Here is a 27217-nt window from a genome sequence, read left to right on the forward strand (position 1 = left end):
GCTGGAATTATCTGGTAAAATCCTAGATCGGTTTACAGAGACACTTCTGATTAAGAAACTTGAACTGGCTTTCCTAGGAGGTGCCAGGTCCACAAGCCATTGTTTTCCTTCAAACGAGGCTGAACAACCGCTTGCGGGGCTGTTTCAGCAGAAATTCGTATCTTCAATGGGGTGAGCTAGGTGGCCTCTCTAAGCTACTTCAGATCTCTGCGTTTTTCTCCTCCGGAAATTTTGGCCTAATCTCCTTTACTTACAGATGAGGCAACTGAGACTCGGAGAGGTGGATTTGCCCAGTGTCACACAGCCTCTTAATTGGGTGACTGACAGCACTAATACATGCAGAAGTCAGAGAAGTGACCTCCAGTGAATATTCAGGAGTGAGATGGGAATCTGAAACGATTCTCATGTTTTCTCTTCAGTCTGATCCTCTTCATTGTTTTTGTTGATTTTAACTGCTTTCTTCTCCCTTAGAATTCCCCGGTGTGCACACCAGATAACCTTTCCTCCAAGATTTTATTCATAATTCTGTGAGCCTTTTCTTATTACTGTCTTTATAATATTGAATAGCCACAATCAGATTTGGTATCATCAATACTAGCTTAGAGACTTAAATTCTAATCTTACTTTTACTAATGATGACAGTCATACCTCGGTACTTGTTGGCCTCAGAACTCATCAAATCCTGTACTCCATCTCACTTTGATGAGGAAAAAAATGTTCCAGCACTTGTCGATTGCTCAGGACTCATTGCACTTGCTAGAACTTGTGTGAGGCATGACACTGCCCCACAGGTAAAAATGCTTCATCTTTGGGTGCTCACCAGTTTTGGCCTTCGTTACAAGTTCAGGAATGAATTAATGACGAGTACCAAGGTACCACTGTATATCACTTCTCTTACTTGGCATCTGAAAGACAAGGAGAATGCCTTATAAGTCAGTAAAGAATGGAGAGGGGTGAGAGATAAGGGTTATGAAAGTACCTACTGGGAGATCTTGGATGAACAATGCTAGAGGAAGATAATAAATTATAGATCGAAACCTTTGGTCCTTTACATCATACTTCATAGGACTATCGTAAAAACATGGTTAACTCTAATGTATCATTAGTCTTGTAATAATGGTGCTCCATCACCATTATTACAAGAGGGTTATTGTCTGTCTTTCCAAAGAATTTTTTTACAATTTCATCTTACTTTCTCTTTTGTCATTGTCCTACTGTGTGGACTCAGAGAGGACAGGTGGGTCCTGGATGAAATAGGAGTCAGAAAGTTTCACTGAGGATGCTTCCTTTTGCTCCCCAGTGACTAACCCCTCCCCCTGCCGCATCCTGCACAGGGTTTCAGTCATCCCTGACAGACATAATGCTGTGTAGAAAGAGAAGTTAGAATTTTAGAATTATAATCCGTGGGAACCTTCTTAAAAGATAAAGAATTGCTTATGTTTCCATCATAGAATCTACTAGGAAAATCCAGCATTTAAGCTTTCATCTTAAGATTTTAAGAAATTTTTTTTAGTTTAAAAAGACACTGTATGAATATACCTCCACAACAATAATAAGCAAAAGAGTGTTTAAAAATATTGACTAATTAACCTTTGGGGATTATCTGAACATTTGGAGCAGCCATTCTCTCCCTCGCCTCCATGGTTACATGCAATGGGATAGTTAAGTGCACTTGCCAATATTCCTTTTTAAAAAATATATTTTATTGATTATACCATTACAGTTGTTCTATTCCCCCCTTCCCTGCACACCTCCTCCCCCACCCTTCCCCCTCTTTAGTTTATGACCACGTGTCTCAAGTTCTTTAGATTCTATATTTCCCCTACTATTCTTGCCCTCCCCCATCTATTTTCTACCTACCATCCATGCTACTTATTTTCTGTACCTTCTCCCCCCTTCTCCTTCTCCCACTGCCCTGTTGCTAACCCTCCATGTATTCTTCATTTCTATGGTTCCACTCCTGATCTAGCTGTCCTCTTGGTTTGCTTTGGTTTTAGGTGTGGTTGCTGATAACTGTGAGTTTGCTGTCCTTTCACTGTTCATATTTTTTATCTTCTTTTTATTAGATAAGTCTTTTTAACATTTCCTATAATAAGGGCTTGGTGATGATGAACTCCTTGTACTTGACCTTATCTGAGAAGCACTTTATCTGTCCTTCCATTTTTTTTTTTTAGAAATGGGAAGTACAGCTTTTTAAAAAAAAAATTATTTATTTATTTATCTTTAGAGGGGAAGGAGAGAGGGAGAGAAACAGCAATGTATGGTTGCCTTTTGTGCATCCCCTGCTGGTAGTTAGCCTGCAAGGAACCAGCCTGCAACCCAGGCATGTGCCCTGACTGGGAATTGAACCTCGATCATCTGGTTCGCAGGCCCGCGCTCAATCCACTGAGCTACACCAGCCAGGGCTTGTCCTTCCATTCTAAATGAAAGTTTTGCTGGATAAAGCAATCTTGGCTGTAGGTCTTTGGATTTCATGACTTGGAATACTTCTTTCCAGCCCCTTCTTGCCTGTAAGGTCTCTTTTGAGAAATCCACTGATAGTCTGATGGGAACTCCTTTGTAGGTGACTGTCCCCTTATCTCTTGCTGCTTCTAGGATTCTCTCCTTCATTTTAATCTTGGCTAATGTAATTCTGATGTGCCTTGGTGTGTTCCTTCTTGGGTCCAACTTTTTTGGGACTCTCTGAGCTTCCTGGATTTCCTAGAAGTCTATTTCCTTTGCCAGACTGGGGAAGTTCTCCTTTATTATTTGTTCAAATAGGTTTTCCACTCGTGGCTGTTTCTTTTCCCCTTCTGGTACCCCTATAATTTGGATGTTGGAACATTTAAAGATGTCCTGGAGGTTCCTAAGCCTCTCCTCATTTTTTTGAATTCGTGTTTCTTCATTCTTTTCTGGTTGGATGTTTCGTTCTTCCTTCTGGTCCATTCCATTGATTCGAGTCCCAGTTTCCTTTCCATCACTATTGGTTTCCTGTGCATTTCCCTTCATTTCAATCAGTTTAGCCTTCATTTGTTTCTCTAATTTGTGGCTGAAATCAACCAGTTCTGTGAGCATCCTGATCACCAGTGTTTTGAACTGTGCATCTGAGAGGTTCTCAATTTCTTGGTCGCTTAGAGTTATCGGCTCTGGGGCTTTGCGTTCTTGAGCCATATTTTGATCTGTTTTGTGCCTGTTATATGTGATGAGCAGAGCCCTAGGTGTTCACCAGGGCGGGGCAACTCAGTCACTGGGTTGTGACACTGGATGTGGGGGCGGGGCCAAAGGAAAGCAATGGCGGGCCCCTTCTGCTGCCTCCCGCCACCACCACGGGCACGCCATCTGTCCCACTGCGAGCGAATGTGCGACCTCGGTCAGTCCGCTGCTGGGTTCGCTGCTGGGGGCTGTGCAGTCCATCTCATTGCTCACTTCCCTGCTGGTTTATCTGCACGCGAATGTGTGACTGCAGCCAGCCCTTACTGGGTCCGCCCAACACGGAGCTGCCTGGACGTCTGGGGTCCGGGGATCTTTCTTGCCTGTCCCTGTTCCGCTGCTAGCTCCGCCCCTCTTACCAGTCCTGGTTGAATGGTTTGTTGTTCTCGGACTTCCATATAGTTCAATTTTCTGTTCTTTGGCTGCATCTTTGTTCTCCAAACCTTTACTGTATTCAAACTTGGTTGTGGGAGAGGGCACAGTGTTTCCACCTATGCCTCCATCTTGGCGGAAGTCCCACCAATATTTCAACCAAAAGTTAAAGAACAGACAAACGGTCCTTATCCTTCCTCAATTCTTGACTTGGGATGGATGGGAAATGAACTGTAGAAAGCAATGGGGATAAGGGACAGAAGGGTGACCCCCTATTCTGAGTTTCAAATGGGAATAATTTATAAACTAAGCTGAAAACTAATATTTTTGTGCTTACTTTGATCTTTTTCTATCTATTTTTCTCTTTCAGTTCCTAAACTCTTTATTTTTAATTTTAAAAGATTTGGGTTTTGCCATTTATTTATGCATGTTGTTTAAAGAGCCACATAGTTTTATAAAGGGTATTTTAAAAAGGGAGCAGTCCCCTGCCCCCATCCCCATGCTGTTTGCACAGGCAACTAGTTTCAGTAGTGCCTCATTATTTTGTGTCTACTTCATATTTCCAAATTATTTCACCGAATTGCTGCTTTTGGTATTTTTATTTTAGGAATTATCTAGTACTTCATGTTATAAAAGAGAAAGGTTCTATTTTCTTTCTTTGCTGCTCCTGCCACACGTGTGCGCCCGCTCCATCTCTTTCCTCAATATTGGCATTTTGGTCGTTTCACTGTTGTGACACGGATGTGCTGCAGCTAAACCGGGCACTCAGTTATGGCTACTTTCCTTGTTCTGCAAGACTCTTTGTTCCTCTTGGAGTTAATACTTGTCTCATTTTATTCTTAGTTTTTAATGTACCTGTGACTAATTTAGCTCCAAGCTCCTCCCCATTGGCCTATACCCTCCTCCTAAGATATTCACGTATTCTTAACATTTCACTTTCCTGAATAACCCTCTCCCAAAGCCTCTGGTCCGTTTTGTGCTGGAGTCTCTTGTCAATGCATCTCCCTTTCCTCCACCCCAGGGAGTCCTTTCATTTCATTTATTTATTTATATATTTATATATTTGAGAGAGGGGAAGGGAGGAGAGAAAGAGAGGGACAGAAACATTGATGCACGAGAGATACATCGATCGGTTGCCTCTTGCACACCACCAAATATGCACCTGACCCGCAACCTTGCATGTGCTGTGACTGGGAATCAAACTGGCAACCTTTCTGTTCATGGACTGGTGCTCAGTCTACTTGAGCCACATCAGCCAGGGCTGAAGTCCTTTCATTTTATTATTGTTTCTTTTATCTTCCTCTTTCTTGGTTTACTCTCTCATTTTAGTGAAGAATGTTAGTAGTTTCCTGATTGCTGTGCCAAAGTCATACATTTTGAGATCATCCTCGTCTAAAAATTTCTTCATTCTAGTCTCACAGTTTATTAATCTATGGCTAAGTGCAGAATTCTAAGTGGAAAATCTTTTTGAATAAATTTGAAGGCATCATTCAATTTAATATTAGCTTCCAATTGCTGTTTTGAAATCCAAAGCCATTTGCTTCTTGATTCTTTGTCTTGTTTTATTTATTTATTTTTGAGGCTGTGGAGTACTCTATTTGTAGGCAGTATACTGAAAATTTACAATTACGTGCCTTGGTTGGAGGCCTGTTTTTTGCTCCCTGCTCTGGATACTCAATAGGCCCTCGTTTTCAGTCTGAAAACTCATCTATTTCAGTTGTGGGAAGCTTTCTCGAATTGATTATTTGATAATTTCCATTTCTCTTTTTCTATGTTTCTTTATGGAACTCTCATTATTTGGACTTTACCTTCTAAATTTATACTTTAAATGTATCATCTTTTTATGTTTGGGCTCTGCTTTCTGGGAGAATTCCTCAATGAATCTTCTAAGCTTTGGGTTTTTAAAATGTCTTCTACCATATTTCTAGTTCCTGAGATCTCTTTTAATGTCTTTATCCTCCTGCTTTTTACAAAATCCTATTTTCTCCTGCATTTTTGGATGTTTAGGAGTCCATGGCTGGCTGCTTACCTTTCCGTATGAGAAAGGAGAAGGCTGATGGGAAGTTGCGAACACGCTGTGGGCCTTGATGACAGCCAGCTTCACAGCAGCACGACATGGTTGAGTTCTTTGGTTGGAGAACTACTGACCTGAGGAGTTTTAGGTCTTTTCTTTCAGCCTGGCCGGGTTACCCAGAGAAGATTTTCCAAATTCCTGTTTGTAAGATGAAGGCTCAACATTTGGGGGCCACACGGCAGAAGAGGAGCTGAGGCCTCTGTGTTTAGAACACACGCATTCACTCGCTCACTCTTGGCTGTCTTCAGTGCTGTGACTCCCAGCAGAGCCAGCCTTGCCTCACTCCAGACACACACCCCCACTCCTTCCCTGGGCCGTTGGGGGGGGGGGGGCGGGGGCAGATGTCCTTTGCTCAGTCCTCCTCACCTCCCTTCACCCCCACTTCTGAAGGTAATTGACACCATCAATTCCTGAGCAGTTGGGGGTCTTCTTCAGTGCAAGTAAGATCAATTCTTGGCTGTCCTCTTTGCTAGGTTAGAAGTTAGTGTTTTTAGAGTCTGCCATTTTTTTTACAACTCATTTATCTGCTTTTCAGTTTTCAAAATTTTGTTACTGTTGTCCATCCTCTTGTTTTTCAGTTTTAATATGTGTATGCCTTTTTTGGGAAGTAGAGTATCACCAAGTATAATTTATTATTTTTTTATTGTTGTTTCGCACAGTTGTCTCCATTTTCCCCTCACCCCGCATCGCCACCTCTCACCCTTGATTCTACCCCCTTTTGGCTTTGTCCATGTGTCCTTTATACATGTTCTTTGATGACCCTTCCCCTTTTTTCTCCCATTATCCTCCTCACGCCTCCTCTCTGGTCACTGTCAGTTTGTTCTTTATTTCAGCGTCCCTGGTTATATTTTGCTTGCTTGTTTGTTTTGTTTTATCGTTTTGTTGATTGTCACTTACAGATGAGATCATTTGTGTATGCCCTAAAAACACCCTTTCCTGGGATTTTAGTGGGGATTTGCCATGAAAGTGAAGTACGTGTGTGTGTACGTGAGTGTGTGTTCAGCCTACTGTATTTATCCAGAAACCTTGTATTTTGAATTTCATGTTATTTTGCTCTGGCTTTTATTGTGAGCGAGGGGGTGTTGATCTCTTACTTCAGTGTTTCCTTTGTGTAACTGAATTGGTTGAGGTTCAGGAGAACTGCATCATCATCAGAACAGATAAAAAGGCTGACAGCATCGCCAGAGCACAGAATAGCCCTTCCTACCTGCTAGTCAACGGTGCTGTGCAAGTGCCTTGGGCTCTATCGGTTTGAGAGCATTGGAAGTTAGAGTTAATCCTTAAGAATCTTTGTGAGAGGTCTTGAATAACTTCGAGGGATATTCTCAAATATCTCCAGGAGAGGAAATTTATGTTACTTCATTTTCCTTGGTTCAAACTGATTTGAAGCCTAGGCCCCTGAATCTCCACGTAAGACACAGAAAGAACACACAGAGAGAGCAAGACAGAAGTACAGGAGCACAAACACACACGGCCACATGGGCACACACACGCGCTCCTAAAGAGAATGCGGCAGCCAGGACAGGGAGAATTAGAAAGTGATCAATGAGGACATTAAGTGTTTTGTGGGGCACGGACGCATCTGCATTTTGCCCTGATAACAAGGCCATCAGCTCATTTTCAGAGGGCGGCTGTCTTCTTCAGCTCCATCCTCAGATCAAAGACATACTGGCCGCTTGCATTTTCTAACCTGAATGGGAATGCTAATTTATACTCCTTAATGTGTGATGGTAAGAGACTCCTTCAATTAACTGAATTCTATAGCCAGCAAAATAAAAGGTATACAAAGGGGTGCAGGCTGAAAGAGCCAAAATTCTCATTAAATCAAAAGGTCCAGTATTCATTACCTCGTGCATCTGAGGCTAAACCCCAAATACAGGGATCATCAAAGCAGGCTTAATGGGTTAAATTGAGAATATAATCTAATTAAAACATTAGACATGGCTAAATTGTTCTTTGATATTCATCTAAAGGTTTCATTAAAAATAGGCACTTGAGGTTTGTATGATAGGGATTGTCAATTTTCTGCAGAGACAACAAATTTAGGGACTTCATCAACACCATGTCAAACGCTCCCATAGCGTGGAGGCAGCAGAGGGACTGGTAAGAGACATCAGACCCGCTGGGGCACAAAGTGTGGGGCACATCGGCTGCATGACGGAGGCGTCCGAAGGGGTCTGGATGGGAAAGAAGGCATCAGGGTTGGTTTGGGAGACAAATCTGCCTTAGAGGAGGGACAGCACGTTGGTGTCCCAAACCATTTAGCATGGAGACCTACGTTGCTTTTGTTCACTGGATATTCATCCCGTTCTCTACTTCCTTCTCCTGTGCACTCTTTGGATTTTAAATGGCCGAAGGTTGTTTCCTCCAACTGTCAAATTGACACCATGAGGGTATCTACTATTTAAATATCTCTTGCACAAGCCTGGGACCCTAGTGACAGAGGGTACCCTGGGAGGCCCGTCCAGCAGCCCCCATGCTGGGCGGCCTCTGTGAGCTGCTGGCTCAGTGAGGGGCATTTATAGAATCTCCTGTTTCCAAGGCTTCACTAGATATACAGGGTCTGGCACAAATGATGCCCCTTTTTATTACAAAATCTTTTATTACAAAATCATAAGCATATAATTCTGTAACAACAATATCACACTGAAACACATATGACATTTTAGGTGAAATGTTCAAATTAAAACTATAGATTATTACACCCATACTATTACCCTACCAACAACACTCAAGCAGGTGCTACTTCTGCTGGACCCTGTATTTGCCCAAAATGCTCATATCATTGTAATCCTCTCAACCTGTTAGACTATTTAATAGCAGAAGACCATTTATGCAGCTTATTGAAAATTAATTACTTACATGGCAAGGGGAAATGAAAGGGCAATGGAGAGGCAGCAAGGGAGATAAACCCTGCCCGCCAAATTCTTGCTTCCTCTCTTCTTAATACCCAAAGAGCCCCTGTACCGAGAGATGGAGAGAGCTGAAAAGTCTGTTCACTTTGCACTGTGTGATGTGATTTTTTTTGTTACATTTTGGGGAAGCCCCAACTTTCCACTTGTCTAAGTCCAAATCAAGTAACCAAACATGAAGAACAGGAGTCTTTAAGACCAGGGAATAAAATTCTTAAATGAATGAAAAATCTGCCATCTAAAACTTTCTGCTTTTCATTGACCAAACATTTGCTTAGGAAACATTGTTTTCTTGGCACCTTTGTGCGGAAGCTGTGTGACTCCGCTTAGTGAAGTCACGCGGAGAGAACAGACAAATCTTGGACTCAGTCTGGAGGCAATGGGGTGAGGGGACGGTGCTGAGCGTCAGGGCTTTACCTCCTCTGAGAGCCTACTCCAACGTACTGACAGAGGTGGAGTAAATGTCTAAATGAACATTTGACTAGGACACATGTGTCTTCTTTATTTTTCCTTGATAGTATACAAGTTTTGTCTGACAATGTAGACAACTTATAATCAGGGCTAGAGAGGGAAGGACACACTATGAATAAACAAAACCCACAACATTAAAGAATTTCACTCTGTGCTGTTTGTTTATTTATCAAACAGATTTTGGTTTATAGAAAACTTAAGTGGGCAGTACATAAAGGTACCTCCTCCCAGCTCCCCATATCATTAGTGTGCATTAGAGTGGTACATCTGTGATGACTGACAAACAGTATCATTAACTATTGCTAAATTCTACAGTTCACGTTCGGGTTCATTTTCTTGTGTGGCAGATTCTATAGGTTTTGAGAAACGTATCGTGTATAATGGTGTACATCCGATGATACAGAATATTTTCCCTGCCCTAAGTAACTCCTTTGTTCCAACTGTTCATCCCACCCGCCTCCCCACTGAACCCCTAGCACCCACTGATCTGTTTACTGTATGTGCCACTGTTTTAAATCTTTTCCTCACTGGGAAAACAACGGAAGAGGCAAATGCAGTGTTCCTGTATCTTTTTGTCTCTCTTCTTACCCATTAGGAATAGGAGTTATAAAAACACACTTAGCATTAGGGAGAAGTCTGCAACACTACAAATACTTGAGAGCTGGATGGGATACAGAGCATTCAAGATTCTTACTCTAACAGGTGAAGGGAATCTTTAAAAAAGGTATATTTAGGACAGCAACTTTGATTTTTCCTTAAGAACTTTGTATTTTCAAATGCTACTTCTAATATAATGATAATACACGTACTGAAGCACATCATGGAGAGAATTAGCTAAACTTGCCCTGATATCTGCAGACTGTCCTTGTAATTTAATTCATTTTCTGCTATTTTTCAGTAAGTAATTAAAAAGAACCCCTCTTGAATTTATCTAGTCTGCCATTGTAGACCATTTGCTATCAACTCAAAGTTCTCAATTAGGTCTAGTGTTGTCATAATTACTTGGTGTGTTTTCGAACAACTCCCAGATAATAGCCGTTGGGATGAAGAGTCATTTTCTCACTGTAGACTGGACTGTGCGTGCTCATGCTCACTGTGATGTTTTGACAATGATTCATTAACCAATAATAAGGCCCCAATTAGAGGCATTAGGCACTGAGGCCTTAGCTAGGCTTACCTTCTATTTGTTCCCCAACATTGTCTTGTCTTGAGTTTCTAGATAACTCCCAAGAGACTCCTTTCTGTACAGAACAATAGCATGAAGACAGCTGCCATTAAATTCAGCTACTTGTAAAAACGCTCCAAGAGGGTGTCTCGTTGGAACCTCAAGATGAAACACCGCCATAAAAAAGGAGGCCATAATAAGAGGTAACGTGTGGCTTAAAGGTCTCTTATTTACCCCTGTTCTTAGTGTCCAGGCAGATTAAGCACTGCGTCTCTCATAACACCTGGTAAAAACGCGGGCCCTCCATCATCATAGCATATGCGCTTAAAGTCCCTTGTTTTCCTGTAGGTAGATTCTTTTTACTTCTTAAATATCTGAAATGAACAACTATAAAAACAATCACTGATCCATATGAGTCTATAAAAGGTTAATATTGTTGGTAAAATTTATTTTAAAGGACCAGTAGAACATCACTGTCACTGTCTTTGCAGAGTCTCTTCCCTGTCCTGGTGTCACATGGCTCAGTGACAGTCTGCTGAGTCTTGCGAGGTCCCTTGGGGCCAGATGAAGGCCTGTTGCAATCCACTTTTCATTTTGACCCCAAGTGTTCAAAGAATAGGCCCTGTTTCTTTAGCTAAAGTCATTTTAGGTGCCATTTGGCACTCTAAATATTTCTGCACAGAGAATTTTGATGTCCTAGAGTCCCATAGGCCCAATGACAGAGACTTGCCTTGAGAATAAAGACCTTGTGAAACGCTGTATGACAATCGACTGAATTTTTTAACCAGCTTTAACTGAGTGTGCGTTCTTGACAGTATGTATGAAAATACCTGAAGGAGTTACAATGCTTAGGCTAACAGAGAAATGGTTTGGGGATGATTTTTAAATGTTCTGGAAAGAGAGGAAATAGCGTCCTTTTTATTGTTCAACCCCTGAGTTGCTTTATACCTGTCTCCTACATCTTTATCAGTATAGTAATGAAGTTGCTGGGTCATACATATTAAAAATTTGATAAGGTACACAGGAATGCATGTTTTGGAATATGGAACTGCATTATGGAAGTTAAAGTCTAAAACTGAAATCCGTATCAACTACATGCTCCTTGCCCACCCAGTAAAACAAGAATTATTTCTTCCCATACAGAAGTACCCAGCAGGGCTGTCCTCGGTGTTGCAAGACTGGAGTTCGGACCCGGCTGCTCAGCGGAGGTCCTTGGAGGGACTGCGTCCCGTTCCCTTCCTTCATCTCCATTTCCTCTCCTGAAGAACTGGCGGTTGAACAAGAGAAGCCTATTCTAAGCTCTGAATCATTTTAAGATTTCCTAGTGGAAATGAAATATTTATAAAATTTACCCTGTCCTTTTAATATGGAAACATGGATGTGTCTCTGAGCAATTATTTTATCTTCCAGAGTAAGTTTAAATTTAAAGCCATTAAAAATTATTTCATGTCATGTTTCTTAGAAAAGTCTTGACCGCATAAGATGAGGCTTCCTCTTCTTTTACAGATATATTTTAGGAGCCGTTTGAGCTGTGATTTTTCTAAACTAGCTCCTCAGGTATGATATGATTTTCCAAATATCACAGAAACACAATTTGTCAGTTTACTCTTTATTGTCAGGTACTTGTTATCTTCCCAGACTTGTGATGCTAATTGCTTCCAGTTTTAAGAGAGAGTTAAGTATGGGAAGTTCTTATACCTCATCATGGCTTATGTAAAATGCATACCACATGGGAGTAGGTCTCCAAAGCTGGTCCTTAAACCACCTCTGTGGATAGACAGACCTGTCTTCAATCATCGTTACAATTGGCCATTTCTGGATATGGCATCCAAGGATGTGATGCCCATCTAACAGAGGCAAGTAGGACATTAAATTATCTAGGGTCCTCTGGAGACCTGGGAATTTTATAATGCTCATTCAACTTCAAAGTAATGTAAAAAGTAAAAATAATTATTAATACTGACATCCATAGTAAACTATGGAATGATTTTGTGTTACCTAATATTATTTCTTTGTGTAAAAGTACACATTTGACAATATTTTAAGATATTTGTGATGGCAACATGCCCAGCACATTTATATACTTGAAGTAACTTTTTATAAATCATTTTTTGTTTTCCAATTATAGTTGACATACAATATTGTATTGGCTTCAGGTGTACTCCCCAGGGATTAGACATTAAATAATTTACTAAGTGATCACCTTGATAAATCTCATACCCATCTTCTGACACTGTACAAAGTTATTGTAATATCATTGATTGTATCCCTCATGGTGTACCTTACATCCCCATGACTATTCTGTAGTTTCAACAAATTTGTACTTCTAGGTCCCTTCACCTTTATCGCCCATCCCCCAATATCCCTCCCATCTGGCAACTGACAAAACATTCTCTGTATCTGTTAGTCTGTTTCTGATCTGCTTGTTTGTTTATTTTGCTTTTTAGATCAATTATTGATAGATATGTATTCATTGCCATTTTATTGTTCATATTTTTTATCTTTTTTTTCTCCTTGTTAAAAAAGACCCTTTAACACTTCATGTAATATTGGTTCGGTGATGATGAATTCCTTCAGCTTTTTCTTGTCTGAGAAGCTCTTTATCCATCCCTTTATTCTAAATGATAGCCTTCTTGTATAAAGTAATCTCAGTTGTAGGTTCTTACTTTTCATCACTTTAAATATTTCTTGCCAATCCCTTGGGGCCGGCAAAATTTCTATTGGGAAGTCAGCTGACAGTTCATGGGAGCTCCCATGTAGGTAACTGCTTTTCTCTTATTGCTTTTAAGATTCTCTTTGTCTTTAAGCTTTTGCATTTAAATTATGATGCATCTCAGTGTGGACCTCTTTGGGCTCATCTTGTTTGGGACTCTGTGTTTTCTGGATTTGTGTGTCTGTTTCCTCCACCAGGTTAGGGAAGTTTTGTGTTACTATTTTTTCAAATGAGTTTTCAGTTTTTTGCTCATTCTCTTCTTTTCTCCTTCTGGCACCCCAACAACACAACTGTTGATTGAATCGAAGTTGTCCTAGAAGCTCCTTTTTGGAGAACACACACACACACATACACACACATATAATGAAAACTTACTATATACTAATATACATAAATATATCATGCATTTATATATATATATTAACATGTCAATATGTATATATAAATATACACTATATATATAGTCTGTTCTGATTGGGTGTTTTCTTTGTTTCTCGGCTTCATCTACTTTACTATTGATACCCTGTAAACTACTCTTAATTTCAATTATTGTATCCTTCATTTCTGACTGGTTCTTTTCATGGTTTCTATGCCCTTTTTCATGTTGTTGAAGTTTTCACTAATTTCCCTGAAGTTCTCACTAAATTCCTTGAGAATCCTTATAAGCATTGTTTGGAACTCTGCATCTGGTAGTTTACTGGCCTCCATTTCATTTAGCTCTTTTTCTGGAGACTTCTCCTGTGACTTCATCTGGGACCGGTTTCCTCATCTCTGCATTTGGGCCACTTCCCCATGTCTGTCCCTGTGTGTTAGGCAGGGCTGCTGTGTCTCCTGGATGTGCTGGCGTGACTCATGCAGCAGGTGTCCTGTGGGTGCAGTGGTGCAGCCTCCCTCGTCACCCAAGCTGGGTGCTCTGGGTGCACCCATTTGGGCTGTCAATTCTGTCCTGTTGTAGTTGAGTCTTGATTGCTGTTGGTGTTACTAGGAGGGACTGACTCAGGCTGATCAGCTGCGAGGACCAGCTGGGACTCCATGGAGGGGCTGCTGTGCAGGAGTGGACCCTATGGCAGGGACTTGCTTCAGTGGGGCTCCGGTGTGCACTCAGTCCGCCCCTTGAGTGTGTTGCTTGTGGAGGAGGTATGGTTGAAATACAGCAAGGTCTGAAGCCATCCATCGGATGTGCTGGCTCTGGGGCCTCCTGGAAGATGCAAGGTCAGCCATTGCCTGTGCCCTGGCTGAGGCCACCAGCATGAGCTACCAGGTGATCTGCAGATGGCTGCTACTTGCGCGGGGTTTAAAGGCACCCAGGTGAGGTCAAGCTGCAAACCAAAGATGGCTGCTGTTAATGAAGGGCCTGGGGCCACTTAGCAAGAGGTTTGGGGCATACTGAGGCCAGATGTTGCTTGTTTGAGAGTTGTTTTTTTTATATATAGGAAATATGAAGCATGAGGCAAGAGAGGCTAGTTGTATGAAAAAGCTACTGAAAACAGCTTGATGGGCTGGAAAGCTGGGTGAGGCAGGGATCTCAGGGAATCACCACAGTGGGGCAAACAGTGTGAGTCAAGTTGATATTCAAATGTGGTGCCTGCCTACCCACACTTCTGTCTGGGAAAAAGCTGTCCCCCCAGTTCTCACCCTGATGCCAGAAAATCAGTTCCTCCCTGGGTGTCCCTGGTGCCTTCTGAGCTGCTGCCCAAGTGCTAGAGCTCAGAGGGTGTGAGTCTGAGTAAGTACAGGCACAGGCCCTTTAAGATGAACATCTGGGACCCCAGAAGCTCTCCTTCTCACTCAGTCGCAATCTCTGCTGACTTTTACAGCCATAAGTCACGGGGACTTTCTTCCTGGCACTGGAGGCCTGGGCTGGGAGGCCTGGCTCCTCAGGGGTCACCTCCACAGTCAAGGTATCCGTTCAATTTTATCCGCCACGTGTGAGTGCCTCTACCCTTCCTCCCAGGCTCCATGTGGCTGCTTCTTCAAATTCTAGTTTTAGGGCTTACATTCAGCCAGATTTCAAATGGTTCTGAAGGGCAGTTTTTCTGTAGCTTAGCTGTAACTCTGATGTGGTCGTGGGAGGATGCGAGGACTGTTTACCTGTGCTGCCATCTTGACAGGAAGTCTGGAGCAGGTCACCACGGTGAAGTGTGGCTCTCTGAGCTGCCTGCGTGGGCGCTCCTGGCCCTGGGGGGTTTCTGTGTAGCATCGTGATGCTCTGTCGGAACATGGGGGTTTGTTCTGCTGGAGTAGGTGCCTCCAGATGTATCTTCATTTCTTCTAATTTTGTAGTAAAAACCTTTGCTAAATTTTAAGAGTTTAGAAATATTTTGGAAATGGTATCTCCAAATATACTGGTGATTAGTCCAATCTGAGTTCATTTTAGCAGAAACTGAAGTATTTATACATTTTTATTGACAGGAATGCAAAAGAGAGAAACACAAGTTGATAAACTTATTTGAGTAATTTCCAAGTTTTCATTATGCTAAGGAAGGGTAGAGATTGTTTCAGAAATCAAAACTTCCAATATAAAACCAACAGGCTTTATTCCCTAGTTCTTACTCAGCTCCAAATTATAACTGATTTGAAAATAAATAATTCAAATTTTTCTTCCCGGGAGGTAAAATATGGCACCATAATGTAACAGGGCCCCATATTTTAAATCTTACGCAAAGCAAAGAGGGACCGCAGTTCGATTTGGGTAATAGCTCGCCGCTCTCAGCGCGGAGAGGGTGGTCGGAGTCTGCTGCGTGTCCATTCTCGGGGCGTTCTCGGCCCCGCACGTGGGCCTAGACGATGTGAAGGACTTTGAAAGCAGCCACGGCGTTTTTCTCCCGTTCGTGCCTGCTCCGAAGCACTTCCAGCAGCGAGATTGCAGGCAGAGCGCCTTCCTTTCCTGCGCGGGCGGGGTCGTTCTTACCCTGTGACACACGGTCAGTCGGATTTGGAGGTCTGGGTTTGGGGACAGTCTTAGCATATTCTAAAGCCTGAAGACATAAAGGAAATTTTATTTGAAATAGGAAGTGAGCCCTGGATTCCTCAAATGCAATCTAGACTTCGGAAATGCTTATTGATAATGGAAGCGAAAGACTATTGCTACAATAATGTACTATGATGTAGATGGAAATGGAAACCAAGTGGAAAATGCAAATAATGTGGTATAACTTACAGTTTAAACCACATAAATTAGCCACATAAGGACTTGCTGTGAAAAAGAGTTGAAAAGGGAACCTACAGTTGTAGCGTCCAATGTTTTCTTTACAAAACAGAATTTTATTGAGTGTTTGAATGTAGATTTCTCTTGTGTTTGATCTTATTCAAACCAAATTTATCACAAGGCAACATTAACAGGCCTTTCTACCCAAAGAGGATGTGTTGCCACTTTCAGCCACAGACATCAGTGTGGGTGACATAAAACTGCACCTCCATTATCACACCAACTTCCTTATTCCTAGGCTCCTAGAAATCTAACAAGTCTTTGTTAAAAATTAGAAATCATTCTTCTTTTTTTTTTTTAGTATACCTATATAAACCTGGATACTGGAAAAGGCAGTATTCTTTTTTTCTGACTGATGTCAGTTCTGAAAGACATCACAATAAAAATAAAATGACTAAACAAGATTTCTAAATCTGCTTTTATACCAGCTTTATATTTTGAAGAGTCTCTTGATGGCTAAAATAGGAGTGGATGGTATGTGTAGGTCCTACAGGGAAAAATACCCTCAAAACAAAAAAACTCCAGCCTTCTCAGTTTTGTGTAGGTGACTTATGTATGGATTTCTAATTACAGACTCGTTGCCTTGAATCTCCTCATGAAAAGATAATGGATTGGAGGAAAAAAGAAAAAGTCGCACCATGAAAACTCAAGTGGATTGTGGTCTTCAAGGTCTGAAGACAAAAGGCAATAAATAAAAAATACACTGGTCTGGCCCTGGCTGGTGTGGCTCTGTGGTTTGAGCATCAGCCTGTGAACTGAAAGGTCACCAGTTCAATTCCTGGTCACAGCACATGCCTGGGTTGCAGGGTAGGTCCCTAGTTGGGGGCATGTGAGACGCAACCACACATTGATGTTTCTCTCTCTCTCTCAAATAAGTAAGTACGTAAATAAGTATATAAGCAAGATGGTCTGTGAATGAGAACATAAAGCACAAATTCCTAAAGGGACCAAAGGGTCCCTTGTCCTCAGTGGGATGGAGATGGAGACCTGCCCTGCAAAGTTCTGTGTCTTCACAGAACATATTTCCTGCACGTCAAGACTTGTAGTTGGATGACTCTGACTGAGAGGGAGAATTCTGTGTTTTACGAAATCATTCTTCTTGGACAGAAGAAGTTATATAAGATGACCCCTTAGGAAAAACATGGGAGAATAAATTTGAGAGAAACAATAAAGACTTTTGTTTGACATAGCCCCATAAACAGCACAAAAGCACTAACTGCCTTTTAAGCCTTACTCACTCAGTGGTGGAAAATGAAACTGAGAGGAGAAACTACCAATCTCGATTCACTAACAAATCACCTCACTATTTGATTTTTATGTGTAACAAACTGGGACCACTACACTTAGAAGGAAACATGTAGATGAATAAAGATAATAAACTTCAGGAAAAGTAAAAGGCTGGCCCTGTAGCATCACAGGTGTGTGTATGGTTTTTACATCCACATCTGTGACAAATGGTAGCTAAAACATTCCCAGTGTTCACAAACTGAAGGAATTAATGACTTCATGAGGTAATAAAGGTTTCTTTTTAATTCTAATTGAAAAGGTAACTGCATTTGTGAGAATTTCTTACCTTCTGCCGGGCGATGGCTGATTTATTTTCTGTTTTTGTTGTGTGTGGTTTTGACAGAATGGATAGTGTCTTCATGTTGTACTCCTTAACCTGTTTCGCATATTCCTTTTGGTGTATTAATTTCTGCATCTGTTCAGAGAAACACAGTGACTGGTCCGGCTGGGTCGCTGGGCTCCCTGTTTAAAGTGGCACTGTCTGCAGCGAGCCAGGCCCACTCGCAGCGGCACCGGGAGACGGCAGGGAAGCGGTTAAGGGATGTTTCTCTGGGAAGCAGTCTCTCTCTCTCTCTCAGGCTGAACATCTGCGCAGCTGCCCACCCAGCGTTGCCTTAACATCGGCTAAATCACACCCAGCCTCTCCTTTGTTGCATTTACCCAATTTATTTTCATTTTTGCTTCTAACTTTGAACTAGACTCTCTTTTCATGCCTTGAGTGCAACTGCAGTTAAAACACATTGAATGGAGATCTGCTTTCCCCCGAGGACAGAGAATAAAGTGGATGCACTTTTCGTGGGTCAGGAAACTCTTACCCTAAGTGTCCTCTCTGTAGCCGCTGCTCAAACTTACCACAGTGACTGCTGAAAAAGACCTACGAGCACACAACCCACCCTCTCCTTTCATGTGCATGGGCCTTCGACTCTGAAAAGTGGGCGTGCAACACAGCACGTGCTAAGTAAATTTACTTCTCAGTCAGAGAATGCCTGGGTCTCTGTTCCTAGGGCTATTTCAGAAGTGTCTCCATTCAGAGACATATGAATTAGAACTTGGTTCTGGGGGCATCTTATACATCTCTGCTGCAAGACAGAGGGGTCATTCCACGCCTGAAAACACTGGGTGCACATCACACTCACTTTGTCTCTGATGGACTCAAGGTCAGGTCCAAGGCCTCCCAGCTTCACGTCTCTTTTCTGGTAACCTTTGAGCTTGGAACTCTGAAAACGCAGTCACAGAGACAGTTTGTTTTAAGGACCCACGTGCCCTCCATAGCTGTCACCGCATCGCATAAGGAAGGGAGGCCGGAAGTGGAGGATGGGTGCACTTCCTGACAATTTGTCCGTTTTAATGGTGGTTACTGGCAATAGTTTCTTTGGTATTTTGTAGCTGGCTAGCTAACATGTTTTCACTTTTCTACTTCTGCAATTAAAAAATTTGAAACTGTGAATATTATGAATAAACAATTTCTAGTGAGCCAAGTGCCGTTAAGATTTCAATGTAATGTGTACATTACGACTTTGCTGCTCCTGCTACCGCTGTGTCTAGTCTCACTCAGTTCACCGCACTGAACGATGGCCCCGGAACAGCAATCCGAATGACCAGGCCTGCACACTACTTCAAGTAAGAGCACCCTGTCTAATGATATTATAATATTCAAAACACAGTCAACATTTCAGGGTTAAGAGTCTAGGCAGGACCTGTTGAGAAACTCCTATTCAGTGTGATTTGGATATTTTAAAAGGTCCAAATAATTTTATGTAACTCATTATTTTTGTCTTTAAAGGGGCAAAGTAACGTGAGGCAATTTAACTAATTGATTATAATATTGAGCCCAATAATAGGCAGGAAAAATTCTAAAACTCTCCTGACTATAGGACAGATGAGGACATTTTTCAAACTGCTGCTTTTGGCATTGAAACTATCTTGCTACTTGCAGCAGATGCCCTTGTGGAAAAAGCAAATCCATTTTCCTTTGAGTCTGTGAGTTTATTGGGTTCCCTTCCTCGGGAAGGGTAGGAAGGACAGTGCCAGAGGGAGGGTTTGGGTGACAGTAACTGCCCTGGCGCACATCTGGGTCGGTCAGTGGGAAGAGTGGGAGGACAGAGGAGGAGCCGTGCTGGGGAGGTGGCTCTGCTGTGCTGACTCCGGCTAACGACAAGGTACATTTTCTTTTTACTTTTTAAAAAATATTTTATTTATTTATCTTTAGAGGGGAAGGGAAGGAGAAAAATATCAATGTACAGTTGCCTCTCGTGCATCCCCTGCTGGGAACTGGCCTGCAACCCAGCCATGTGCCCTGACTGGGAATTGAACCGCGATTGTGTGGTTCGCAGGCCCGTGCTCAATCCACTGAGCTACACCAGCCAGGGCGACAAGGTACATTTTAAAAGCTCCTGTTAATTAATGATTAAGTCCTGAAACTACAATAGATCTAATGTATCTTTTCCTTAGACAGAATTTGACAGACAGTCCAGAGACTTAAACATTTTTTTCTTCACATTAGATATAATTCCCAGACCTTAACAGTGAACTCATGTCAACACCTTGTACTCTCAGTGGCCTGCTGACCGACCACCCAGCGGTCATGCCCATTAGCGTCTCCACTGTCACTTCCTACTATAGAGGCTCAGAGCCAAACACGCCTTTCCCCAGGCCCTCAGCATTGAACCCTGGCCCATGAGGAATGAGTGAAAGTGTTCTGGTTGGATAGAGGATGCACCTCAGGAACTCAGGAAGCTTTTATTTGGAATGGTTCAGGGGAGCTGCCCCTGCACCCCTTCCCTTGACCTTGACTGGAATGTGGAAGTGATTCCTGGAGTTGGAGCTTCAGAGGCAATCTTGTAGGTGAGGAAGAAAAAAGAATCACACAAAGACTGGTTCTGATGTTGTGAGACGTAGAACCATCGTGCCAGCAACGACCTTCTTGAGGATTAATTGTGAGAAAAAGAACTCATATTTTTGAAGTAGCTGAAAATGGGAATTCTGTGCCTTGTAGCTGAAGGCAAAATTTCTATGGTTATGGAAAATTTCTATGGTTATTTCTATGGTTTCTGTGGTACATTTCTGTGCTTCAAAGGGCCCAAACCATGTATCACATTGGCAGCACTTCTACAGTTCAAGGACTACAAGTTCTGTAAATAGAATTTGCTCAACTGGAATGTTAAACACGTATAGTCAAAACTCTTTCTGTGCATCTAATTCTAAAAGGTGAGAGAAAATCCTTTCCTAAAGAAGCCTTTGAACTAAAATCATTAGTGACTTCTGTTCAAGATGGCGGCATAGGTAAACACGGCTCACCTCCTCACACGTCCACATCAAAATTACAACTAAAATACAGAACAACATCACTCAGTACCATCAGAAATCAAGTTGAATGGAATTCTGACAACTATGGAATAAAAGAAACCACATCCATCCAGACTGGTAGGAAGGGCACAGATAAGGAATGGGCTAGACTCTCACCCACCTGTGGTGGATAAAAATTCAGGAAGGATATCTCAGAAGGGAGGAGTCCCCACCTCACACCAGGCCCCCAGCCCACAGTTCCAGTGCCAGGATAAGTCCCCACAACTTCTGGCCACAAAAACCAGCAGAGACTGAGTTGGTGGAAGAAACTGCAGGATCCTCATGCAGTTCCTCTTAAAGAGCCCATGCATGGGCTCACCTACTCAGACTCACTCCCTCTGAGTTTGAAGGGCACCAGCGGCATACTGGGAGAGGCTGAAGTGTTTGGTATCAGAGTAAGTAGAGGCCATTTTTCCTTTTCTGAACCCTTCCCCTCGCAGAGCCATGGAACTAGCAGGCTGGTGCCATATTTGACACTCCATCAACCGGGCTAATACTGTTTGACCCACCTCGGATTTTCCCAAAGACTCTGCCATACCCAATTTAGAGGCCCATCCATGCTGCTTTTCCATGTGAATGTCTGGTCTTGGCTCTTGTATCACAACTTCCTAAATTCTATCAAACAAGGAACAGCTGGCCTCAGTGAACCAGCAGCCAGATTAATTTCACAGCTTGGTTTTACCTGGGAATCTCTGAGCCCAGCACAAGTAGCAGCCTTCTCAGATTACTTTATAGTTCAGGAAAGGTGACCCTGAGCAAAACACAGGTGGGGGCTGACCTTGACCTACACTACCCAGGATACCCCAGGGCCAATGTACCCAGCAGACAGCTACAGACCATGTCAGAGCACCAACACCCTGTCCCTGCGCAGCTGATCCTCCGTGGAGGGCAGAGGTTGGTGGTCAGTAGTCACAGCCAATCCTTGCAGCTAACTAGCCTGGGTAAATCCCTCCCACTGACCCACCAGCAGCAATGAAGGCTCAACTGTAGAGGAGGGTGTACTCAGCCCACATGAAGGGTGTACCTCAAATACCCAGCTTGGGTGATGAAGGGGCTGTGCCCTTGGACTCTACAGGACACCTGCTACATTAGGGCACACTACCCATGCACAAAGTCAAAGCAACTCTACCCAATACAGAGATACAACACTGGGAGGCTGTCAAAACAAGGAGACAAAGAAACATGGCTTAAATGAAAGAACAGATAAAAATTCCAAAAAAAGAGCTAAATGGCCTTGGCTGGTGTAGCTCAGTGGATTGAGTGCGGGCCTGCGAACCACACAATTGCTGTTCAATTCCCAGTCAGGGCACATGCCTAGGTTGAAGGCCAGTTCCCAGCAGGGGACTCAGGACAGGCAACCATACATTGGTATTACTCTCTTCCTCTCCTTCCCTTCCCCTCTAAAGATAAATAAATAAAAATCTTTAAAAAAATTTTTAAAAAAGACCTAAATGAAATGGAGATAAGTAATCTATCAGATGCAGAGTCCAAAACATCTGGTATAAAGATGCTCAAGGAACTTAGTGAGGACCCCAGCAGCATAAAAAAGATCCAGTCAGAAACAAAGGATTCAGTAATTGAAATAAAGAACAATTTACAGGGAAATACCTGTAGAGTGGATGAAACCAAGAACCAAACCAATGATTTGAAACATAAGTAGGCAAAAGCCAACCAATCAGAACAACAGGAAGAAAAAAATAATCCCCCCAAAATGAGGGTAGTATAAGGAGCCTTTGGGTCAACTTCAAGAGGTCCAACACTCACATCATAGGGGTGCCGGAAGGAGAAGAGAAAGAGCAAGAAATTGGAAATCTATTTGAAAAAATAATGAAAGAAAACTTCCCTAATTTGGCAAAAAAAAAACCACAAAACAGACATGCAAGTTTAGGAAGCACAGAAAGTCCCAATAATGGTGGACCCAAAGAGGACCACATCAAGGCATATCGTAATTAAAATTCCAAAGGTTAAAGATACAGAGAGAATCTTAAAAGCAGCAAGAGAAAAGCAAAGAGTTACCTACAAAGGAGTTCCCATAAGACTGATTTCTCAAAAGAAACTTGCAGGCAAGAAGTATTCAAAGTGATGAAAAACAAGGACCTACAACCAAGATTACTCTGTCCAGCAAAGTTGTCAGTTAGAATGGAAGGGCAGATAAAGTGCTTCCCAGACAAGTTAAAGCTAAATTCATCATCACCAAGCCATTATTACAATGAAATGTTAAAGGGACTTATCTAACAAAAAGATCAAAACTATAAACATTAACATGACAATAAGCTCACAACTATCAACAACTGAATCTAAAAAATAAAAACAGGGACTTCCACCAAGATGGAGGCATAGGTGGAAACACTGTGCCTTCTCCCACAACCAAGTTTGAATACAACAAAGGTTTAGTAAACAAAGACGCAGCCAAAGAACAGAAAAATTGAACTATACGGAAGTCAAACAACAATGAACCGTACAACCGGGACCGGTAAGAGGGGCAGAGCCAGCAGCGGAGCAGGGTCGGGCAGGAAAGATCCCCCAACCCAGGCACTCACGCAGCTGGGGTAGCATCTGGCGGACCCAGTGAGGGCACAAGGCAGCAGGCGGACCATGGTCACACATTTGCGTGCAGATAAACCAGCAAAGGAGTGAGCAGTGAGACAGACCCGCGAAGGCCCCAGCAGCGGGAAGCAGCAGAGGGGACCGCCATTGCTCCCCTTTGACCCCGCCCCCACATACAGTGTCGCAACCCAGTGACTGAGTTGCCCCACCCTGGTGAACACCTAGGGCTCTGCTCCTCATACGTAACGTAACAGGCACAAACAGACCAAAATATGGCTCAAGAATGCAAAGCCCCAGAGCTGATAACTCTAAGCGACCAAGAAATTGAGAACCTCTCAGATGCACAGTTCAAAACACTGGTGATCAGGATGCTCACAGAACTGGTTGATTTTAGCCACAAATTAGAGAAACAAATGAAGGCTAAACTAACTGAAATGAAGGAAAATGCACAGGGAACCAATAGTGATGGAAAGGAAAATGGGACTCAAATCAAGGGAGTGAACCAGAAGGAAAATGAAACATCCAACCAGAAAAGAAGGAAGAAACAAGAATTCAAAAAAATGAGGAGAGGCTTAGGAACCTCCAGGACATCTGTAAATGTTCCAACATCCAAATTATAGGGGTACCAGAAGGGGAAAAGAAACAGCCACGAGTGGAAAACTTATTTGAACAAATAATAAAGGAGAACTTCCCCAGTCTGGCAAAGGAAATAGACTTCTAGGAAATCCAGGAAGCTCAGAGAGTCCCAAAGAAGTTGGACCCAAGAAGGAACACACCAAGGCACATCATAATTACATTAGCCAAGATTAAAATGAAGGAGAGAATCCTAGAAGCAGCAAGAGATAAGGGGACAGTCACCTACAAAGGAGTTCCCATCAGACTGTCAGCGGATTTCTCAAAAGAGACCTTACAGGCAAGAAGGAGCTGGAAAGAAGTATTCCAAGTCATGAAATCCAAAGACCTACAGCCAAGATTGTTCTATCCAGCAAAGCTTCCATTTAGAATGGAAGGACAGATAAAGTGCTTCTCAGGTAAGATCAAATTCAAGTTGTTCATCATCACCAAGCCCTTATTATATGAAATGTTAAAGGGACTTATCTAATAAAAAGAAGATAAAAAATAGGAACAGTGAAAGGACAGCAAACTCACAGTTACTAACAATCACACCTAAAACAAAAGCAAACCAAGAGGACAGCTAGATCAGGAGTGGAATCATAGAAATGGAGATCACATGGAGGGTTAGCAACAGGGGAGTGGGAGGAGAAGGGGGGGAGAAGGTACAGAGAATAAGTAGCATAGACGGTAGGTAGAAAATAGACAGGGGGAGGGCAAGAACAATAGGGGAAATATAGAATCTAAAGAACTTGAGACATGTGGTCATAAACTAAAGGGAGGAATGGTGGGGGAGGGGTGTGCAGGGTGGAGGGGAATAAAGGGGGGAGAATAGAACAAATGTAATGGTATCATCAATAAAATATATTGAAAAAATAAAAGCAAAAATTAAGCAAACAACCAGAACAGGAATAGAATAATTTATATGGGGGTCAGTTGGAGGCTTATCAGCTGGGATGGGGAGGGGAAAAAAGGGGAAAATGGTTCAGGGACAGAGAATCATAATTGATAGGAACAAAACAGACAGAAGGATGTTAGGAATAGAGTAGGAAAGGGAGAAGAAGCCAAAGAACTTACACACATGGCCCATGGACATGAACTGAGGTAAATAGGGAGAGGTTGCTGGAGGAAAGGGGGTACCAGGTGGAGGGGGCAAAGAGGAAAAAACTGGGACAACTGTAACAGCATAATCAATAAAATATACTTAAAAATAAAAATAAATATAAATCTTTAAAAAATAAAATCATTAGCAATTAATACCAGTATAGTAGCTAGAAGAAATATTGTTCACTGGAGGCATTTCAAACCGTAAATCCCCTTTCAAAGTTATTATGCCATCAAAACTACTACAGTTGCTTCTACCTTTTTGACCTATTAATACTTTCATAAAATTGTTCCTAAGCTACAATTTATTGTTATTTTTCCACTAAGCAGTTTAGCATTACACTATATTTTCCTATTACTAAGTATTTTTGAAAATGTTGTCTACCAAAAAATTTTGTCTACAAAAATTTCTTTTAAGTATAGTAAGTATACAATTGGTTGTATTAGTTTCAGTGATTGAACATCTTAATACCTTATAATGTGCTCACCCCACTAATTCTGGTAATCATCTGTCATCGTGTGAACTTATCACAGTATTTTTGCTACATCCCCCTTCCCACTGTCAACTGTCCCCTACCCCTTCCTTCTGGTCGTGATCCCTTTGGTCTTTGTTTCTATGAGTCTGTTGGTTTTTTTTTTTTTTTTGAGATTCCACATACAAGTAAAACCATAGTGTACTTGTCTTTCTCTGACTTGTTTCACTTAGAATAATACCCTTTAGAGCCATCCATGTTGTTGCAAATAGCAAGATTTCATTTTTTATTGCCATGTGGTATTCCATTGGATAATATGTGTGTGTGTGTGTGTGTGTGTATGCCAAGTCTTCTTTATCCATTCATTCATCTGTGGACACCTAGGTTGCTTCCATATCTTGACTGTTGTAAATAACGCTGCAATGAACATAAGTACGCATATCTTTTTGAGTCAGTGTTTTTGTTTTCTTCACATAAATTTCCAGAGGTGAAATTGCTGGGTCATATGACATATCTATTTGTAGTTTTTTGAGGAGTCTCAAAAATGGGAATGTGGGCGTGATTCCTAGAGTTGGAGCTGTAGGGGCAATCTTGTCGTCAGGAGCTAAACCGATCTGCATCCCACCAGCAGTGTATAAGGGGTCCCTTTTCTTCACAGCCTTGTCAGCCTATGTTATTTGTCGACATTTGGATAATAGCCATTCTGACTGATGTGATGTACTGTCTCATTAAGATTTTTATATGTATTTCCCTGATAATTAGTGATGCTGAGCATTTTTCACACATCACTATTTGCAGATGACATGATACTACATATAGAACACCCTAAAGAGTCCACCAATAAATTAAGAGAATTAAAAAATTCAGTGAAGCAGCAGGGTTCAAAATTAATATATAGAAATGTCATGTTCCTATACACTAATAATGAAAAATCAGAAGGAGAAATAAAGAAATAATAACATTCACAACTGCATTAAAAAGAGTAAAATATTTAGGAATAAAGATAACCAAGAAGGTGAAAGACCAATACTCTGAAAATTATAAGACACTGAGGAATAAAATTGAAAAGGACACAAATAAATGGGGGAATATAACATGGATATAAGGAACCACTAAAGATCCCAAATAGCCAATGCAGTCTTGAGAAAAAACAAACAAACACCAAAGTAGGATGTACACAGGCACCAATCTCAAACTACACTACAAAGCTATAACAATCACCGTATGGTACAGTGAACACAGTATGGTACTGGCACAAAAACAGATCAATGGAACAGATTAGAGAACCAGAAATAAACCTTAACTTATACTGTCAACTAATGTATGACAAAGTGGAAATGTTCATGGGAGCATTGACAGCCTCCTTAAAAGATGAAACTGGGCCACTCTACTATGCCATATACAAAAATAAACTCAAAATGGGTTAAAGTCTTAAATGTAAAGCCTGAAACCATAAAACTAGAAGGAAACATAGAAAATAAAGTATTTGACATCAATCTGAGTAATATCTCTTTGGATATGTCCCCTTGGGCAAGGGCAAGAAAAGCAAAAATAAATTGGATTGCATCAAACTAAAAAGCTTCTGCACAGTGAAGAAAACCTTCAATAAAAAAAAAAATAGCAGCCTACTGAATGGAAGACTATACTCACAAATGATATATCCAATAAGGGGTCAATATCCAAAATATGTAAGAAACTCATCCAAGTCAATAACAAAAAAAAATAAATGATCCAATTGAAAAATG

General features: G+C 41.7%; 1 protein-coding gene across 3 annotated transcripts in view; it reads right to left on the minus strand.

Annotated features, from left to right (window-relative positions):
- Positions 1 to 13553: 13553 nt before the first annotated feature.
- Positions 13554 to 27217, minus strand: part of JHY (junctional cadherin complex regulator) — an 85288-nt gene continuing 71624 nt past the window's right edge. For all 3 annotated transcript variants that reach the window (XM_037038245.1, XM_037038244.1, XM_037038246.1), the window contains 3 exons: positions 18528 to 18608; positions 17678 to 17806; positions 13554 to 15874 (listed from right to left, as the gene is read on the minus strand). In XM_037038245.1, coding sequence (XP_036894140.1) covers positions 15677 to 15874; positions 17678 to 17806; positions 18528 to 18608 — 408 coding nt within the window. In that variant the 3' untranslated portion in view covers positions 13554 to 15676. The remainder of the gene's footprint in view (positions 15875 to 17677; positions 17807 to 18527; positions 18609 to 27217) is intronic.

Source organism: Sturnira hondurensis, unplaced genomic scaffold, assembly GCF_014824575.4.
Source record: "Sturnira hondurensis isolate 20B ecotype Veracruz unplaced genomic scaffold, ASM1482457v3 Scaffold0024152, whole genome shotgun sequence".
NCBI lineage: Eukaryota > Metazoa > Chordata > Mammalia > Chiroptera > Phyllostomidae > Sturnira > Sturnira hondurensis.